We start from the raw sequence: 21,737 nt of genomic DNA, 5'->3' as shown, positions 1-21,737 counted from the left end.
TCACACAAGCAAACCCAAGTGGAAAGTGCCTATGTGGCCCATGTGACTAATGTTACTACTCCCTCACAAAACGCGTTCGCACACACACACACACACACACACACACACACACACACACACTGTCATGATAAAGGGAAAAAAGCGAGAGGACGGGGGCGATCCACGTACATGTTATTTATGACCAAGACTTTTTCATTTGCTTATCGGATTGCTGCAAAAGTTATAAGGTAAGTATTTCCGCCGGCTGTTAGGCCATGACAGTGCCACCTTTTCACACCTTACCCTCCGCCCCCCCACCCTTTGTCCACACACATGTTCTTAACTCCATCCTGTCGTCGCCAGCAGTGACACTAAAGACAATTTGTGTGTGTGTGTGTGTGTAGGTCCAAGGATACGAATCCTTAGCGTACTAAATGACAAATACGTATCTATAAAAATGTCCAACGAGAATTTCTTTTCTCTATTTTTTTGTTTTTTTTCCTGAATTGCAATCGTTATATGTACATATATGTATCTATAATACTAAACCAACTTCAGTTAACTTTAAATTTGGCTTTTGCATTTCGAATTTAGTCATTAGTTAATACTAAAGTGCTTGGATTTAATATTCAATCATTGGTTTTGAATAAAATCACATCAAATAAATATATTATGTTCAATCGAGAATGTATTCATCTAAATTTTTTGTAAGCATCCTTTTATTATTGCAATTTAGCATTAAATGGAACAATGCAAACACCGACAATCGAACAGACGATAAGGCCTACGACGTTGACACGGATGCAAAGGATATGCCTTTGGTGAAATTGATCCCATTGAACAGCACGTTCATAACGGACTACAGGTCATTAGAACGAAGGCGAGGCAAGCAAAATGCCACAGAGGATGATGACTTTGAGTTTCTCATTACTGGCGGTTATAGGCCACAAACTAATCTCTTGGTTAGATATGCGGTATCCTTGCGCAGCAAACGGGAGTTTATGTTCTTTGGTGATGATCACTTTTGCGGTGGTGCCATCATCTCACTAAAGCTCATACTTACAGCGGCCCATTGTATAGTTAAGCTGTAAGTAGGAAATTAAAAATATAAATTTGTTTGTTTCACATTAGGTGTTGTTGTTGGTTTTGTTTCTATTTTCAGGAAGACTGGCAGCACAAAAAAAAGAGCTCATGATATAAGAGTTGTGGCCGGAACGGAACGTCGTCTTGTGCGTACTGACAATACTCAGATATTGGCTGTGGAGAAGGTTATACCGCATTCAAAGTACACTTCATCTAAAGTCGCAAATGATATTGGCATTTTAAAGCTAAAGGATGAAATAAAACTTAACGAGGGATTTGTGGCCATTATACCAATGGCAGATACTCCACCAAAACCTGGCACAAAGTGCACTATTGTTGGTTGGGGTTCAATTATAGAGGTGGGTGTCGAATCGAATAACTATATTCGTTAATTAATTCTCAATTCCGACAGAGCGGTCCTGCGCCCGATGCAGTTCTCAATGCCGATGTGACGATTAGAGATGAAGCGGATTGCACGGATGTGGTGCCGCCACTCCCGAAGGGCACTATATGTGCCAATAATCAAAATGATTATGAGATTGATAGCTGTCAGGGTGATTCTGGAGGTCCAATGTTCTGCAATAACAAACTTGTGGGCCTTGTCTCATACGGCAGTGGCTGCGGTCGACCCGGTCAGATGGGCGTTTACTCCGACGTTTATTATCATCGCGACTGGATTTTAGGGAATTCAGCATCTTCTATACGGCGATCCAGTTCGACAATAGCCATCGATACGCTAATGTTGTTGCATTTAACACTTATTAAGCTGGCAATCAATGTAGTAGTATAGTTAACACTTTTTCAAAAGAAACAAGCCAGCAAACTTGGCCGTAGGCTATCAGCAAGCAGCAAATAGCAACCAAAAAAAAAGTTAGCATTCAACAGGTGTCTGCAACTGACACAACCAAATTGACTGAAACCGAGGACCAGCTCGTGGTGGGTGAACCGACCCACCCATCGGCTGAAAGAGACGCTGTCAGCAACTGGGCATGGCCAACTGGTGGGCAAAATGCGGTGGCCAGCCGCACGCACACATCGGCCATTGGACAATACGCTACGTTGCAATGTGCAACGGTTTATGGTTGCCGTTACTGGTCCTGTTTATGACAGCAATTATCGCATCACCTGCTGCCTTGCATCCCCAACCTTCCATTAGATTCATTCTACGTCACGGTCATGGTTAATTCTACTTATCTGTTCCCACTCCCCGTTGATTAGTCCAATTAGGCTGTCGCCTAATGTGTTGTTGTTGTTGTTGTTCCCACATCCGAAAATGCACAACTCTTAGCTTAATGCCATTTAATCTTTTATCACACCCTCTTGTATTTCTTACTTTGACTTGTTTCGATTCCAAGGATTAAAAATACTCGCCTGTGAAATTTTTGTTAGACATGTTCAAGTTATTTGTATCGAACGCAGAAATTAGATCCTAAAATTTTCGATTCAGTATCTGGTTAACAAAGTATGGTTGAAACTCAAAGTATTGCCAAAATTTCCCGATTGATCATGATTTGTGGGAGTAACTGGATTAAACAAGCATCGAATTCCAATCAATAGGACTCCACTTCTAATCCAAATTCCAAATCCCCAAATCCAACAACATTCTAGTCCTTATTCATTAACATCGACTGGCAATATTAGGAATTGGGGAAAAAATACCTCGAAATTTAATTTTCTAGCTCTAAAATAACAGAATATTTCACCAAGTCCTCAAACATTTCGATATAGAAAAGAAAAGAAAAAGCAATGAAAGTTTTGCATACCAAACTGTTAAAAAACCATTTTTTAAATATTTTACACACTTTTCGTGTTTTTGAAGATTTGCAAGCTCTCAATATGAAAAATTCATGTACAACAAATAGCTAACTCATTGCTAAATTAACGCAAATTTGCTGTAGGAATGTTTCTGAATATAATTATGTAACGAAAATTGTCATAAATGTTTATATATTTTCTTAGAGCTTATGTGATGCATTTCAAGGTTAACCAAGGCTTCTTGATCTTTTTACTATTATGTATGTACATATCTACATTGCAGATTCTTCAATGATTTTACATGTTTTAAGCTTTGAAATCTTTTCAGATCTATATGTTTATGTTAAAGTAAACTTAATATGCAAAGATATAGAGATTTAATAAATTACAAAATGCAATTATCATATACGTTTACATCCAGATTCTAGATATAAGTATTTGTTTCTAGCAATCACTAAACTGAGCTCAGAGAAGAGACAATTAGTAAAATTTGCTGTATCTGCGACTAGAATTTTGACTTTTAGCATGTCAAGCAGGAGGCAAAAAGGTGAACAAATTTTAAATTAATCTGAGATTTTGACACACTCTGGATGATATAAAAAAACATACATACTCTGGCAATCCGGTTTATTATTTTGCATGCGTTTTGTATGGTGTTCAAGTGCTCATAATGAATTTAATCGCATATGTTTATTGCTCACTTTACGTTGCTTCAGCTACCCCAATAACCATTGCCTTCATCTGCCATCTCTATGGGTACCGTTAGCTCCATTATTTTACTTCCTTTTCCATTTCCATTTGCCAGTGTATGTGTGTATATGTTTGCTTTACGAAACATTCGCACAAGTTGTTGTTGTTGTTTTTGTTTTTGTTGTTCTTGTGGGCCATCGTGAAGTCGACACTTTATCATTTTGTCACGCTTCTTGTTTGCCAAGTTCATTCTCATCAACCACATCCACACCCATTCTTCACCCCCTCTGCATATTGATTTATCATTGTTGTCTCCTCCTAGGCATATGCCAAGTCTTTGGGTCCCTGGCCCTTTTTGCTTTTTTGTGTGAGTAAATTGTTTGCATTTGTATTAGACACATGCCCCAAATTGCATATAGAAATGAAGTTCCAATTGAAAATTGCATTTAGTCGCAAGTAAATCTTGAGTCAAAATCAATTGCTTGTTTCCTCTTCGTGTGAAAACAACAACAGCTTGAAAATCTTGCTTAAGAAATTCATAATAAGCTCTCAACCTAGGATCTCAACTTTTGTCCCTATGAAAATAAAAACAGATATCAGAAACAGTTCTGTACCAAAGTGCCAAAGCAATTGTTAGGCGACCCTTAAAGTCTGAGCACAAAGGCGTGTGGTTAGGCTGAATTATGAGCGCCCCTTTGAAGCTGTTTTCTAAAACTACGCCCATGTTGTTAACCACCAGACCTCCTGGTGGCTGGTAGCTAATTTTTGAACTCCACCGCAGCGTGGAAAATGCATTTTCAGTTCTAGTGCCTCCACATGCTGACAAAATCGTCGGCTTAGCTGCAACGTCAACACGTCAACGGAAAACTCTCATACTGCAGCACGCCGAGGACCCAGACATACGAGCATTAGACTCGACAGGAGCTAGAGCCCAGCGAACCAACTGAACCTAAACCGAAATCACTATCAATTTGCGTTTGTAAATACATTTTAATGGCATTTCAAAGTGAATCCGAGTTGACCTCCAACCGAATGAGCAAGAATGACCACCAAAAACCGGCCAATGATGCTTCCTTGTTACCCTCACTATCCGCTGCAAATGCTATGTAAACGTATGAGCTTTACAGTGGGCAAAGTATAACTCTATATGATTTTCAAAAGAGTTTCACATGGTTTTCTTCTTAGTTATAGTCAGTTAGTGGGTCATTTTGATTTGCAACATAGATTTGGATTCTCTTTGTGAAGGACTTTAGCAAGGACACTCCATAATCGTATCAATTACGATTCAAAGCAGTTTTTTTTTTGTCAAAGGTGAGAATTTTACTGCATTTTCATACAATTTTCCCTAAAGAAACGCTTAAATTTTAATTCCTAAATTTTTTAGCATTTTTTTCCCGAATATAATGCAATTTTCCAAAATAACGTAAAAAGTTGTATACAAAAAGTTTTTACTCTTAAACTTATTTCTATACATTCATTTTGACAACCATCTCGATTGCAAATCTAAGCAAACATGTTAACATTTCCATGCTCGTATCCTCTCATATGAGCACTTAAATGAAAGGTTAATTCATTGTTCAACTATTGATCGAACATACTCGAAATTGGCGTTGTCAAAAATCGAGGGGCAATGTGGCGCATCAGCGTTTTACAAGTTTCTTATATAAAATAAAGCGATTTTTCGAAAAAAAAAAAAAAAAACAAAATATAGTTTAATATTAAAAAATTTGTTTTATAAAAAAAAGTTTGTTTACCACCAACAATGTTGATTGGTTTAGACTTTCAATTATGATTGTTAATTTCATCGTTTGTGTGGCAGCTATATAATATAGTATTCTGATCCGTCTGATTTTGGCAAATGTACTGTTTTTGACAATAACTAGTTTATATATCGGACTTTTATTCAAATATAAATATGATTTTAAAACGTCCAATTTAAATATCTATTAGTGCGCCACTTTGCCCCACGCTTAGTTTTAGCATTTTAACGAAAAATTTTAAAAACGAGTGAATTAAAAAAAAAAAATAAGTGCACACCATAAGTTAATACATGTCGGAAGCTGTTTTAGTTAACATCTATCAAAATTAAAAATTTATTCAATGTTTTTAAAACCAAAAAAAAAAAAACGAAAAAAAGAAAGAAAAAAAATGATTTTTGAGGTTAAAAATTACATAACCTCAAAAATTTCGGATACTACGAATTGCATACGTCTAAGTTTATGATCCAAATATAGCCTACCAAAATGCGATCTTAGGACATTTATCACTTTTTGGATCGTGCTATTATATTTCAAGATAATTTGACTGCGCCGGGTTGCCCCATGCGCCGATTATTTATTCAATTTAAAACCTGTCTAAACATTTTTTTAAAAAAGAATACATATATTTTCCGATTAATCAAATTAATTTCTGTATTCAATTATTTGGAAAATGATAAAACTATTTCATTTCGAAGTATCTGAATAGTCATCATACCCTTTATTTGCTTCTGTAATAGAATTATATCCAAACAAAAAGGACCTCCAATTGATGGTCTATAATTGATTTACCTTCCATAACATGGCATTAATTTAAATACACATATAGCATCGGTGGTTCAGAGGTAGAATGCTCGCCCGCCAAGCGGGCGGCCCGGGTTCGATTCCCGGCCGATGCAAATGAGGTTTTTTTTTTCAAAAGAGTTTCACATGGTTTTCTTAGTTATAGTCAGTTAGTGGGTCATTTTGATTTGCAACATCAATTTGGATTCTCTTTTTGAAGGACTTCCATAATCGTATCAATTACGATTCAAAGCAGTTTTTTTTTTTTGTCAAAGTTGAGAATTTTACTGCATTTTCATACAATTTTCCCTAAAGAAACGCTTAAATTTTAATTCCTAAATTTTTTAGCATTTTTTTCCCGAATATAATGCAATTTTCCAAAATAACGTAAAAAGTTGTATACAAAAAGTTTTTACTCTTAAACTTATTTCTATACATTCATTTTGACAACCATCTTGATTGCAAATCTAAGCAAACATATTAACATTTCCGTGTTTGAGTTTCATTTCAATACTGTGAAAAAATGTCATCTGAATTTCTTTATTTAAAAGTTTGTGCAATTTTTGAACAAATTTGCCCATTATGTTGCTGCGTCTCGATTCCAGTTTTTCACGTAATCAATTTTTTAGCTAGAGTCGGTGCTAAAAGTTGGGTTTGGGGATTGGGAGTTTGGTCGGTATGACACCGGAAATTTAAACTACTTCCTGTTTTATTGTTTCTGCTGCTGTAAGGATTCTCGTTAGCTTTTGCCTACTGGTTTTTGGCCTACAACTCTCCGACTTCTGATGGATGATGCCTTGGCTTTGGCTATGGTCGAGCCACCGATTTGATTTGTTTTCATTGTAACGAGCCTTTTATTAGCCACAGAGACCCTCACTTCGCCACCTACTGCGCCAACGTTTCTATCTACCATACAACAAGCCTGTTATTGGCCGTATTGCTGTTGTTGTTGTTGTTGTTGTTGTTGTTGTTGTTGTTGTTGTTGTTGTTGTTGTTGTTGTTGTTGTTGTTGTGGCGCTGTTCGTTAAATGCAAACACCAAAAAAGGGTTTTTCCACAAAACAACAATCAACGCCAGCGGCAAAAAGCAACCCATCCACACTCTACCCAACAAACGGTCAACCGACTAACAACAACAACAACAAGAAAGGATACAGACAGAAAGTCCAATAGCCTCGCCCCCATAGTACAGTATGAAGGGAGAGAGAGATGGGGGGACAAGGGTACGGGGCCGGGGGTCATGCAACGGCCGCAACAACAGAACTAGCAAGGATGTCAGCCAACGCCAGCGGCAGGCAACCCGTTTTCGATTCTGTCGGTTGTCCCTTCATTGTGGCAGTTGTCGACCCACAATCAGGGGCATTTAAATAGAAATGATTAAAATAAATATGAATCTGCAAATGCTGATAATAATGACAAAATATTTACATACAAAAATGATTGGCGATATTTTAAGAATCAGTTTGTTGAAGTGGTTCATAAGTGTTTCAATGTGGACCTATTCGAATGGCTTGTAGTGTATGCCCTTTTTTAATTGTTAGACATATCGCGTACGTCTGTGTGTTTATGTATGTGTGTGCGTTTGGGTGGGTGGATGGATGGGTGAATGGTGTGTCTTTGTAGGTGTGTGTGTGTGTGTGAATGTGTTCGTTATTGTCAGTCTGTAGCAAAGCGATTTGCATACAAATTTGGCACGAAGTGTAAATATTTAAGCAGATACAAAGTGTGAGTATTAAATTTTTGATACTAATTAATTATGCATGTGTAAATTTTGCAATGAAAATTATTATAACGCCATATTTTCATTCACAGAAAGAGAGGGAAAAAGAGAGCGAGAGAGATAGAGCCTAATACGGACTGAAGCGAATCAAATCAAAATGTTAGCCAAATAAAATAAAACAAACTAGAAAAATCTTTACTGATTACACTTAACAATATTGAAAGTGGTATTAACAGAGCGTAGGAGGGGGGTATATACACTTTATTGGCAGAATACTTACGGTAATTATATAATTGAATTACACACACAGACACACCCACACTCACACGTAGAGAGAGTGGGAGAGAGAGAGGTAGACAGACACATACTAGAGCCATGATGTGATGAAGAGGCAAACCAACCATTTGAGTAGAAACTAAGGCTAGGGGCAAAATCACACAACACATTTAACCAACAAAATGAAAGAAGTTGCCCAATAATAACAAAACATTAACTGCAAAATGGCAAACAAATGGCAGGACAAGAAGCCAGGATATCGGTAGCTAGAAATTCTATTAAAACTTTTTCGCTTTCAATTCGAAGCAAACAAAAAAATCCTCTGCAAAAAAAAAAAAAAAGATGCCAATAAATAATTTACTCCATGTGGCAAATAGAATGAGACAACAATAACAATATATAGAAACAAGGAGAGCGAGAGAGAGAGATAGAAAGAAAGAGAAAGAGCGCAAGGAAAGACTCTCTGTATCTTTCTATATATAGCACCGACTTAAGGCGTATTAACCAGCTCAGAAAACTCAACACAAAAGAGCTTTACCAAATGGCGCATCTTAGGGAGATTTCAAATTATTTGATAGTCGACCAACTAAATACCCTCGAAAACTAAAAGATAACACTTTGACTTTAAATAGATTTCAAACGATATTAAGGATTAACTTTACTTGATTAAGAACTTTCTTTGTTAGTCAAATAATCGTCAAATTTGTAATCCAAACTCAGAAATTCCTAAGACTTGTGTGCCTTATATACCCAGCAATTGTGTGGTTTGCACTTTTGAGTGTCTTGCCAAATGCCGACCAAGGGTCTATATCTAAAACTCTTAAAGGCGCACATTTTGGGGTGGTCGTGGTGGACAGCAAGTGCGAAAAGTGTCGAAGAAAGTGTAATCTATGGCACAGACCACTGCAGGCTATTTGTATTAATTTGTTGTTGTTGATATACTCATCCCCTTGCTCTGGCCCATTGACTATTGAATATGAAAAGTGTAGAGCAAAGAAAAGAAACTCAAGGAATTTGTCTGTTACCCAGCGCAGCCATAAAGGAATTCTCTCTTAAAATAAGAAGCAGTAGGTGTTCTTCTCTTTTTTGATGCTACCTACCGATCGATAGTATAACAATTGATTATAAAGAATCCACTAGACTTTAATAGCGAAATCCCATGGCCAAAGTGTGCAGTAATGCAATCATTTATATACGTTGCTACCAGATAAAAAACCGTATGAATGCAACCTCAGTCATTCGTTTAATTAAACATCACGAATAACAAAAAACAAATTAAGGCAAAAATTTGTTTATACATCGACACTTTGTATACACTTGTAGCTACAGGACATAAATGTAACAAATTTATCCAATTATTTGTTTTTTACGAAGTCTAAAAGTATGCAAGGATATTAAATTTTCATTTTTAAATAATCCAATCTAACGAAATAATTATCTATTGAATAAACAAAATCTAAAAAAATGTGAAATTAGTCCCCGAGGGGGGGTTTCGCTTGCTATGACATGAAAATTTTACTGTAAGTATGGATTTTAGGAGACAATTTTCTTAGCATTATCTAAAAATATTATAATGTAATACGAAAATAAATGGATTTGTTTATTTGGGCCACCTTAGGATCTCTATTAGCTTAATTCATTTCTGTTCCTGATCGGGAGCTCGTATCCTCTCATATGAGCACTTAAATGAAAGGTTAATTCATTGTTCAACTATTGATCAAAGATACGTTTCGATATAATTTACTGTTACAAAGCTATAGCGGTTTTTTCGAACATACCCGAAATTGGCGTTGTCAAAAATCGCGGGGCAATGTGGCGCATCAGCGTTTTACAAGTTTCTTATATAGAATAAAGCGATTTTTCGAAAAAAAAAAAAAAAACAAAATATAGTTTAATATTAAAAAATTTGTTTTATAAAAAAAAGTTTGTTTACCACCAACAATGTTGATTGGTTTAGACTTTCAATTATGATTGTTAATTTCATCGTTTGTGTGGCAGCTATATAATATAGTATTCTGATCCGTCTGATTTTGGCAAATGTACTGTTTTTGACAATAACTAGTTTATATATCGGACTTTTATTCAAATATAAATATGATTTTAAAACGTCCAATTTAAATATCTATTAGTGCGCCACTTTGCCCCACGCTTAGTTTTAGCATTTTAACGAAAAATTTTTAAAACGTGTGAATTAAAAAAAAAAATAAGTGCACACCATAAGTTAATACATGTCGGAACCTGTTTTAGTTAACATCTATCAAAATTAAAAATTTATTCAATGTTTTTAAAACCAAAAAAAAAAACGAAAAAAAGAAAAAAAAATTGATTTTTGAGGTTAAAAATTACATAATCTCAAAAATTTCGGATACTACGAATTGGATACGTCTAAGTTTATGATCCAAATATAGCCTACCAAAATGCGATCTTAGGACATTTATCACTTTTTGGATCGTGCTATTATATTTCAAGATAATTTGACTGCGCCGGGTTGCCCCATGCGCCGGTTAGCCCCACTTTCCCCTATATATATCTTAACGACTTTATTCAATTAAAAAGCTTTCTATACATTTTCTTAAAAAAGAATACATATATTTTCCGATTAATCAAATTAATTTCCGTATTCAATTATTTGGAAAATGATGAAACTATTTCATTTCGAAGTATCTGAATACTCATCATACCCTTTATTTGCTTCTGTAATAGAATTATATCCAAACAAAAAGGACCTCCAATTGATGGTCTATAATTGATTTACCTTCCATAACATGGCATTAATTTAAATACATATATAGCATCGGTGGTTCAGAGGTAGAATGCTCGCCCGCCAAGCGGGCGGCCCGGGTTCGATTCCCGGCCGATGCATACGAGGTTTTTTTTTTCTCTTTTGGTTTTTTTTTTTTTTGGCTTATTTCTTTTGTGTTGCGGGTTTTGTGAAACATAAGTTCATAAATAGATAATCAAGAATGAAACGAAAAACGGCTTAGTGGAAAGTTAAAAGCAGAATTCAATGCAAATTGATTTTTTTTTTTTTTTTTTTGATTTTGGTTTGATTAAGCTCAGCGTGGCATAACAAATGCAAAACTTGCAAAGCGTTTCATCCAATTAGAAGAGCGTAAGTTTTATTGTTAATTACCTCAACTCTTAGCAGTAACTGCTGCAGATGGACATGGGTGATGAGTGAATGGGAAGGAGTACGAGAACGATGAAACTTTTTGGCTGCCCCCACAAAATTTCTCATCTCTGCCGCGCGAGAATATCCAATGAGTTGTAATTAACTTTATCCGAAAATCTTTGCTGGCCGCCAACGACATGACTCTAGGCATAGGGTAGGAAGGAAGCAGAGGGCGTGGGACGTGGACGTGGGTTGGCAGAGGAGCTTCTTCCCACAGTTTTGCAAGTGTTGGCGTTTTTATTCAGTTAAGCAGCTCAATTGGTAAGCAGCTTGGTTTATGCATTGATTTAAATGACGATAATAACTTAATAAAAATATCTCCAATTAAAAATATTTAAAAAAAAAAAAACAACCAAAACAAACTTCTCTTCAGACAAAAAATGCACTACAAATTCAAATGGCATTTAATATTCTTTGATGGCGCAATCGAATTTAAAAACAGTTATTAAATAGTATTAAGTAGTTCACTTAAATCGCAATTTAACATCTTTTTAAATGTGTCCTATTTGCGACATAAATTGAAGAAATCGTTCTAGTGGGGTTTGGGGGGCAGGCATCAAGGATGTAGTTTGTAGTAGAATTATCCCAACATTATGGGCAGGTAGGTTGGCTGGAGTTGGTGAGAAGATGTGTATGTCCGTTTCAAGCAAGCTCGCCTGCTTAGGTTTGCCGGGAAAACGATTTTTAAGCACCTTGTGTTAAAGTTCAGGTATCTGTGGTTAAGGGAGGCCCACTTCTATGGTTTTTTTTTTGATATACCGCCTGATGCGGTTTCCAAATTAACTTTTTATTTGTCAATTTGCTTATTTTGCTCTTCTTTGTTTGCAGTGAACTAATCGTTTAGTGATCACACGTAACGCCTTAGTTCGTATGAAGCTCATGTCTCGTTAAACACGGTAAAGTTTATCACGATGTGTCTAAGAAAACGAGGGTGTAGATTTATTAAGGTCACTTGAGCTTTATTTTAAACATCTTCTATTTTATATTCTTGTTAATAGCACAATTAATTTCCAAAAATCAAGTAAAACAAAAATTCAAATTTAGTTACTCAATCAAAAAGTTGCAAGTTAACGAATTTTGATGAACGTATAAACCGACCAAGTCAATGTCGTGAACATTTGATGCCTGACCAAGGAACAACTACCAACACTTACTTCCTTAACTTCTCCTCGGTTCCTCTGGCTCCCTCTTTCTTTCTGTTTCTATTCTTGTGTCTACATTTGCTTTGCCTTTGAGGTTGTTTTATTTGCAAACATTTCCTGGTACCATCGCCTTGGCTTTAGCATTAACTTGATTTTCTTGTCGGTTTCTTTCCTTTTGTTTTTTTTTGTATTTTTGTGCCTGATTATTTTCGTAATAGTTTGTGGTTACATCAGTGGCATTTCCGCCCATTGGCCATCTCCACTTTCTTCACACCAAATGCGTAGGTTGCTGCTGCTGCGTGATTTAATTAAAATCAATTAACGGTAATGAGTGGTCATTAAGCCAGCTTAAAGAGAGTTCATTAAGTAACTCCAGATGAGTTCAAGTCGAATGCAAATTAAATGATCAAACAATGTGCAAAGACCAAAGACAGAAAAACAAAAAAAAAAAAAAAACAACAACCACTTTAAGTAGGAATCCAGGCCACGATTACGTCCATAGAACCCATTGCACTATGGGTTGCGGAGCCATTTTTTGAGCACTTAAAGCAATTTTTAAAAGTTTTTGAAACCCAAATATTTTGATGCCAATTTATAGATAAAGTATCAAATCACATTTCTGCATACTAGGTTTTTCAAAATTGTTCAACACTGGTGAGAATAACGCTGTCGAAAACAAGTGTTGGGAACAAAAACCTGTCTAAACATTTTCTTAAAAAAGAATACATATATTTTCCGATTAATCAAATTAATTTCTGTATTCAATTATTTGGAAAATGATAAAACTATTTCATTTCGAAGTATCTGAATACTCATCATACCCTTTATTTGCTTCTGTAATAAAATTATACCCAAACAAAAAGGACCTCCAATTGATGGTCTATAATTGATTTCCTTCCATAACATGGCATTAATTTAAATACATATATAGCATCGGTGGTTCAGAGGTAGAATGCTCGCCCGCCAAGCGGGCGGCCCGGGTTCGATTCCCGGCCGATGCAAACGAGGTTTTTTTTTTCCCGGCCGATGCAAACGAGGTTTTTTTTTCTCTGTTGGTTTTTTTTTTTTTTGGCTTATTTCTTTTGTGTTGCGGGTTTTGTGAAACATAAGTTCATAAATAGATAATCAAAAATGAAATGAAAACGGCTGAGTGGAAAGTTAAAAGCAGAATTCAATGCAAACTGATTTTTTTTTTTTTTTTTTCTAAAGATGCAATTAAAAATGTCGGATTTGTACTGTGTTAGTGGATTTGTTTTGTTATAAATTTAGGTGTGTTTCTTAAAATCTGGCTAATTCTGAGCAACTCTCAAAGACAAAACTTGTTACGAAATCTCAACTTAGGGAAGAGTTTTAAAAAAATGTCTACCAGTGTCCAGTCTAAAACTTTTATCATCGGATAGAATAATAAATTCTTTGTAAAATATAAAAGTCTCAATATCCACAAGCAACCACTTTTTTTGCAATTTAACTTTTTAGCGCATAACCTCATATTCCTGCATATGGACGAGATTTCAATATAGCAGAAAACAACGAATTAGGAATTAAGTATTTGGAGTTAATGTTTATAGGTTGCAGGCGCATGTAGTGTACAGTGCTCCAGGTGTATTGGATGCAAAATTATAAGTGAATAGTGGGCGTTTTTTTTTTTTTTGCACCATTTAGGACCAATTCGAATGTTTTTAAGTTCAGTTTTTTAGATGGCAGATGCAAACGACCTTTTGAATAATGGGGAATAGCTCCAATAACAACACGAAAAACGTTTGCGCGTCTTTAATGTCTCATTTATGCACACACAAAGAGGAGAACGAATCAGAAAATAAGGTTAGCTACCGAAAGTGGTAAGGAGTACTACACAGTTCCTAGTTGCTATACATATAAGGCGAATCGTCACGCCAAGAAGAACAACAGAATCGCATATTTTAAAAACACTTTCCGTATAAAAGTGGATGTTCAGATCCCTTGATTTTCGCTTTAAGCCTAGAAAAAAGCATTTCTCTAATTCAACTACCGACAGAAGCAGTTGCTTGCTTAAAGTGTCTAAATTACTTATGCTGATAATGATATTAATCAACTTTAAGAACATTTTCTACATTTTTCTTTGAATCTTGGCCCTAAATTTTAAAAAAATATTAAAATTACAACGGTTGTATGAAAAGTATTATGTTGAATGAGCTACTTAGCATACTTTTTTGGGCAAAATACGGTGTTTTGGCTGTGGAGGCGAGATGCCACGCCCATTTTCTCTAAAAATAATTGCAAAATATCTTTATTACCTCACGCAATGCAATGAGACTGAAAATTATTGTTTAACATACATTTTTGAATAAAGTGCTCAAAAAATGGCTCCGCAACCCATAGTGCATTGAGAGCGATAGAGAACATTGAATACTGATTAGCAGACACTACAATAATTGATATACTTAAGTCTCTGAGAACTAATTGTTTCATACGTATTACGTATGTATGTATACGTAATATTTATTTTTGATGTTAAATATCTTGAAATGTAATTTAAAAACGTTGCTAATCTAGAGATAGTTTCGTATTATATATACTTTGATATCTTTGTCCATATTTGTGAATGTATTTCAATTAGTCTAACTAGCAATAACAAAGTTAGAATTCACATACTTAAGCATAGCAAGATTTTTATAAAGCGACCATATAATACTCTACACTAAGAGTAGTAAATGTAGAAGGTCGATATGTTAATAATCTTTGTTTTATTTGACAGTTTCATAGATTTTGTTTTTATTTTTTTTTTTTTTTTTTGTGGTATGCCAATTAAATGCATTTTGATGCAATTTTAATATGCTCAGTCTGCAAAGAGGATGACTGAGTTGAACACGATAGAAAAAGAGACCCAAGTTGTGAAACTTTTTAACTAGGTTTTTAGCGTTGCCTACTTTTGTGCGCATTTGTGGCTTGGGTTTTGGTGGTCGTGTCGCTCCACTTGGCAAAACGTTACATCCTTTGCTTTGTGTATATATATACACATATATAAGTGTGTGTGTGTGTGTGTGTGTCGCTCTGCTGTTAGCTCGTTTTTTAAATTGTTTTGCTGTTTATTGCAAAATTACACAAAAACAATGCAACTTGATGAAGACAGCAACAGAAGACGACGTCGACGTCGAAGAAGAGCAACTAAAATGGTTACAAAACAAAAGAGATAACGGTTGGTGTGTGCGTGTTTGTGTGTGTGTGTGTGCGGTAGGAGTGCAACTGCAGGCCAAGCAAAAGGCAAAGGCAAAAGGGAAAAGGCAATGGCAAACAGCACAAAACAAACTTTTCAAAATGGGAAAACTTTTTTTTTTAGCTCTTATTTTTAGTCTCTATTTGTACTTTTTTTTTTTTGCTTTTGGTTGCCGAGTAGGTGGAGCCGGGGAAAAAGAGATGGGGGGACAGTTTTCCAACAGTAACGAGCCAAGTTGAAAAATCTTTATTGTGTATCAAACCATTTGTATTAATTAGAAGCGGCAGCAGTAGCAGCAAAATAATTACAACAATGCAAAAAGCACAAAAAGCGAACAAGAAAGTAAAAGAGACGCAGAGTGAGGGTCAGAAAGAGACCTGGAGATAAAGAGAGAAGGAAGAAAATAACTAGCAATAAATTGCTTCCTCAGCAAAAATACTTATATTTCATTTAAAAGTTCAAAATCTCATTAACCATGTAAATATTGCCCGCAACTTTCGAAATAGAAAATATCAAAAAGTGGTATAAAAACCCCTCAAAATGTTTACTGAAAATAAATGGGCATAATGTTTGATAATTTTAAATTAGAAACGAATAAGTAAATCTTAATCTCCAATTGTTACTAAAGCTTAGGCGCCCAAGCGATTAATATAGATATTTATGTAAGGGAATTTTGTCAGAGTCGCACAGTGTTCGGGGTGAGATTTTGGCAATATCTCATAGTGCTCTTAATGAAAAAGATGGTGCATTTGGGGTAGTGTTCCCTTCTATAACAGCAAACTTTTCAGTATTTTCAGTAATAAAAAAAGAGTATTCAAGAACATCCCACAAAATGTAACTGTATTCGGTTTAGGAATATATTATTCCGAAAATAAGCAAATGGGAACGTTAAGGTCTGGTCATCATGCCCCAGATGTCGTCAGGGTCGGGCACTTTTTGTTGTTAAGATTGGTTTTTTTAGAGATTCAAGATATAAAGGAATGATAAAGTCAACCCAAGAAATGACTTTCTATCTACTTGTTCCATCTCTATATATATATCTATATAATAAATAATTCATTGACGAATAAAATTGAATGTAAACGATAATGATATAGACCATAAGGGCAATCAGCAGTGGAATATTATCCACATACCATTCTTTGACATTGGCTTATGCCAAGATATCACCTATTACCAATATACCACAGGCATTCACACTCTATGAGTTCATTTGTAGAAAGTACAAATGAAGAATGATAACATTGACACATTACGCGAAAAACAACAAAAGAAAGATGTTCGGATCTCTATTATATCTTGTTCATGTATTACACATTGTAAACAGCTAAAAATATCAATTTTTCTTTAAGGTTTTTAAAAGTTTCCCACCTTGACAGCAAAGTCCAATCCCGACTATATATTACAATTTTTGAATATGACATACTTTTTATACCATACACCCATAGGGTGAAATGGTATATTAAAGTCGCCAAAATGTATGTAACAGGCAGAAGGAAGCTTTTCCGACCCCACAAAGTATATATATTCTTGATCAGGATCAACAACCGAGTCGATCTAGCCATGTCCGTCTGTCCGTCCGTCCGTCCGTCCGTCTGTCCGTATGAACACCTAGATCTCAGAGACTGTAAGAGCTAGAGCCACCAAATTTGGCATGTAGACTCGTGTAGTATGTAGAGTGATCAAGTTTATTTCAAATTTTTGCCACGCCCCTTTCCGCCCCCGCAATTTAAAAAAAGCGTTTATCTCAAAAACTATTCCAGCTAGAGACACCATATTTGGTATGTATATTCGCTTAGTAAATGCACACATTTTGTATGTATAAAAATTTTGCCACGCCCTTTTCCGCCCCCGTAATTTGAAAAACTTGATTATCTTCCGTATTTTTTCACCTTATGCAATCAAATTTGGCACACTTAAATTTAATACTAATATCTAGCAAAATACCAAATTTGATCAAAATCGGACAAAAACCAGTCGATTTATGCATATAAACGTTTTTCCATAAGGCCGGAGTTGGCCGTTGGCTGGTGGGGGCGCTAGGGTGCTCGTATGATTGAGTGAGCGAGATACTAAGATATGCTTGTAAAAAGCATGTGAAAATGCATTTGTTTAATAAAGTTGAAATATTTGCTTTACTGGTGTATGGTATACCTAAGTCGGCGAGACGACTTACTTACTTCATTTGTATTTAATTTATTAACTTTCAAATTTTCGATTCACACTAAATAATAGATGAAATTACTTTTCAAACGGAATTTTTCATCAAGTGTTAAAAATGTGTCTGACCCTTACTATACTCCCGTGTCAAACATTCATTAGGAATACATACATACATACATATACATATATTCATTGACCTCGAGCCTTGAGCAAACAAAAGGTGTGATATCAATCAAAAAGGTCAAAACAATTAAGACATTTCTAAGCATTAGCCCAATTTGTATTAATAAACAAATATGTATCATTCAAGTTGATATAACCGACTCGGTTATATGGCGTAAACAAGAAAGAGCAGCCACACATTATATATTCTTAGTGTAGGTAGGCGATAACTTTTAAAGCTTAAATCTTAAGATTGATTAAAATCAAAGTCAATGTTCAGCCAATTGTTTTTTTGACATTTCCAATTGTAGTACTAAAAAAATCAACTTTATTTTTATTTAGTTAATATATCTATTTAATTGTTTCTCGTTTTTGTTTTTCAGAAAACAAAATACACAGATCAATTTAGTTGTCAAAAAAGATTAAATTAAATAAGTTTTTTTGTTAAGGGAAAGATTTCTGAAAATAAAAAAAAACTGTATGGGTTATCCATGGAAGGGGTAAATCCGTTATACACAGCTTTACTACTGTTCCTTTGGGAAAGTAAAGAAGAGAGAGAGAGAGCGAGAGAGAGAGAGAGAGAGCGAACGAGTTGTGATAATAAACTTATTTATTGCATAGTTTATGCGCACAAGATATCACTCATACGACATGCATCCTGGCGTAAAATGCGATACGGCAACGAAGTTTCGAAGACGCAGCAACACTTCACAGCTACACACTTACACACACACATACACTCACAAAAACAGACACACACGTCCGCAATGTATCGGAATAGACGTATGAAAAATAAACTACAAAAATATAAGTACGAAACAAGTATAATGCGATCGTAAAAAGGCTTTTCATTGCGAGCATAAAGTATTAAGCTACTTTGCAGCATCTTTGCATGCATTACCAAAAGGATAATAATACATACAAACACACACTTACGCGCCCAAACATACGCAAACACACAGACACACCGCACATAGATACAGTTACAAACATACATACATACATATATATACAACAACAGCCAAACAACTAGAGAACGAAACAAACCAACCAACCAACCGTCTATCCACACCCACGAAAATGGTTTGCCACTTCAGCCAGTTTCAGTCAGTTGTGCAAGGTTGGGATTAGCATGAGGCCCAGAATCGTGAAACAGACAAAGAGAAAAGATGAAAAGAAAAACTGAAACCACTTTTAGTTACAGATAAAAGGCCCAACCAACATCGATGACAACTTATTCAACTAATTAGTCATTGATGAGATGATTGATTACTTTAAGTTACAGGCAGCAACTGATTGCGCCAAATCTTGTTTTTTTTTTTATCAATAACTAGTTAACTAGTGGCTCCTGGTGCTTAACTAGCAAATGTGACTAGTTAACATACATACCTAAAAGAGCAAAGAGTAACTTATCTCTCACTTTGATGCTCAATCAAAACGATCCAATTGGCCTTGAAGTCACTGTTCTAATTAGTAAAAATTAAACTTAGTATAGAGAACAATTAGAGATCTATTATCCGTATGGTATAAATTACTTTTCCAAGCAACTGTGTGCTAAAACTTTTGACCAATTCAAGCAAGAACATGAACTAGACTAGAAAAAGTTATAGAAAGATACATGGGAGAACAGGGAAAGATGCAATTGAATTGACTGAAAGGATAAGAGAGAAAGAGATAGAGAGAGATAGAGAGTGAGAAAAAGAGAGAAAGAGAATGAGAGAGAGAGAGAGAGAGATAGAGACAGAGTGGGTTGGCTGCTATACATTTAAAGATGCTTACAAGTGCCCAGTACAAATATTTCATTTGATTGCCTTATGTCCATTTTATGGTCATGGTTTGGCAGACAAGCAGACATAAATACGTACATGTGTATATAAATATTGATATAGATTTATATGTACATGTATAATCTATATCTTGATTGCTTCTTGTTTGTTGTTTTGTTTTGACTTTCATTTCAGTTTTCGTTTTCGAATTGTGCGACTCTTTTGAGTTTCCCATTTTCAGTAAACTCTCTCTGTCGTTTGGCTCCGCGACCACCTTGGACACACATACATACACCCACACTAGTAACTGTGAGACAGAGAGAGAGAGAGCGAGAGAGCGAGTGAGAGGGACACACATTGGCGACATTTTCGTTTTGGCATTTCGCATGCAATTTGCGGTTCATTGATTCGGAAGTTTTCCCATTTAACTTAAGCCTCTTTAACAATCCTATTGACGCAAATTTCTACTTACCGTTTGGTAACACCATTCCCATCCCTTACCCCTTCTCTTACAACTCCCACCACCATTGTTCCCACATCTACCAACTAACATACATATTCTTAGCCCTCTCATAACCTTCTCCACGCATATTTATGTACCTAGGCGTCTTTGATTTGAACCATGTCCTTGTGGCTGTCCTTGCCATCAGTCCATCCAATGTCCATCCAATATGTATGGCTATTGGCCAATCGCCTGCCATACGATAATTATATTAATGTTAATGGGCTTTGGATTGGTTTGCTGCAATTGTTGTTGGCTCTGGACATGCATACGGGGTTACCGTGTCCAACTTCAATTGACTTTGCCGAGAATGACCAGGCGTGGGCGTAGCAGAAGCTTAGACAAATTAACAATGCGGAGTGGGTGGAAGTTTGCCACAAATTATGATGCTGATGATAATGATCAAAGAGCCAGCAAGTCATATACTCGTATGTGAGCAGTCAACAGCTTTAAGCGACCACCTAACAATAACAAGGACAAGTCAGAGAATTACTCTATGAGAGAAAAGAAAAAGGATGCCAAAAGACACTACTCCATTCCACTCCATTCCCTGCTACAGACAGGTGCAATGTGCAATCTTTTGGTATTTTGTTGGCTTTGCACATTTGGCTTAATGCCAAAAAATACAACAATAAAATCTAGTCAGAGAAAACCCCATTCCAACCCTCTAACCCCTATCCCAATCATACATATATGACCCTTGCTTGGTTGGCCTTAAGAAGCTCAGGACACAACGAAACAATTTTACTCTGGCGAAGTTTTAAAAGTTCTTTTGATTTTGTTCGTTTTCTATAACCGAAAAGGAATTGCTTTTTACATACAATGTAATTAATTATAATTTGTATTTATTCATATCCTTTAAACTAAACATTTCTCTGTTTCTTTTATAGACGATTTTTTCTGTTTTTAAACAGTTTTTCCTTAGATGAGATGGCTTCTTTATACAATTTGTCGTGATTATTTCTGTGATTATTTTGCTCTTTAACGATTTTTACTGATTTTTATATATTTTATTCCTTTCGTTTCCTTTCCAAATCTTTCTTTAAAACTGTTTTTGCTTTCTTTCTTTCTTCCTTCCAATTGTTCGCATCTATCAATTAGTTATTTGGTATTTTATTTTCCAATAAAAACCAAAACAAAAAAAAATTCTTCATTGTTGCTGTGTTTCCCAATTTTCCGCTTTCGATATAACCTGGCTATAATCTTAGAGTATAAAGCCATAGAGATAGAGAGAGAGAGTATAAAAGAAAACCAAAACAGAACAGAACAACAAGGATGATAGCAAAACCAAAAACAAGAATAACAACAAGAATGCAAAACTCAACACCTGAAAAATGCAAACACTTAAAGACGCTCGCGAGGCAAGGCGCCTCGCGCCAAGGACCAAGGACTATGACTAGGATATGATATGATGGCAAAGGAAAGGACACTGAAAAAGAGAGCAAGAGAGGAAGAGAGAGTGAGAGAGACGAGGGGCAATGATAATGATGATGATGATGATGATGATGGCAGAGGTAAGCCTGAGCAAGGAACGCTACGTGCATTCATTCAAATCGACGGCTCGACGACTCCAACTCCAACTTTGACTTCGTCTC

At 35.6% G+C, this 21,737-nt stretch overlaps 1 protein-coding gene and 3 non-coding genes across 4 annotated transcripts; all 4 read left to right on the top strand.

Moving 5' to 3' along the window:
* The first annotated feature begins 606 nt into the window (after positions 1 to 606).
* Positions 607 to 2,445, top strand: LOC6648405 (trypsin-2). Its single transcript, XM_023179403.2, has 3 exons — positions 607 to 1,066; positions 1,142 to 1,421; positions 1,475 to 2,445. The coding sequence occupies exons 1-3, from the start codon at positions 666 to 668 to the stop codon at positions 1,850 to 1,852; spliced, it is 1,059 nt and encodes a 352-aa protein (XP_023035171.2). The 5' UTR covers positions 607 to 665; the 3' UTR covers positions 1,853 to 2,445.
* Positions 2,446 to 6,092: 3,647 nt separating this feature from the next.
* Trnag-gcc lies at positions 6,093 to 6,163 on the top strand. Its single transcript has one exon. It is a non-coding gene; the product is annotated as a tRNA-Gly (tRNA).
* Positions 6,164 to 10,833: 4,670 nt separating this feature from the next.
* Positions 10,834 to 10,904, top strand: Trnag-gcc. The gene has a single exon. It is a non-coding gene; the product is annotated as a tRNA-Gly (tRNA).
* A 2,382-nt stretch (positions 10,905 to 13,286) lies between these two features.
* Trnag-gcc lies at positions 13,287 to 13,357 on the top strand. The gene has a single exon. It is a non-coding gene; the product is annotated as a tRNA-Gly (tRNA).
* Positions 13,358 to 21,737: the final 8,380 nt, after the last annotated feature.

This window comes from Drosophila willistoni, assembly GCF_018902025.1.
Source record: "Drosophila willistoni isolate 14030-0811.24 chromosome XL unlocalized genomic scaffold, UCI_dwil_1.1 Seg141, whole genome shotgun sequence".
Classification (NCBI taxonomy): Eukaryota; Metazoa; Arthropoda; class Insecta; order Diptera; family Drosophilidae; genus Drosophila; species Drosophila willistoni.
Note: the sequence above shows the minus strand (reverse complement) of the source record. Positions and strands in the feature narration are given on the sequence as shown.

Bases quoted from the DNA above. Each gene is read 5' to 3' on its own strand.
- LOC6648405 (XM_023179403.2), top strand. From the start codon at position 666: ATGTATTCATCTAAATTTTTTGTAAGCATCCTTTTATTATTGCAATTT. The intron at 1,067-1,141 runs GTAAGTAGGAAA...TTCTATTTTCAG, and splicing joins GCCCATTGTATAGTTAAGCT to GAAGACTGGCAGCACAAAAA. The intron at 1,422-1,474 runs GTGGGTGTCGAA...CAATTCCGACAG, and splicing joins GTTGGGGTTCAATTATAGAG to AGCGGTCCTGCGCCCGATGC.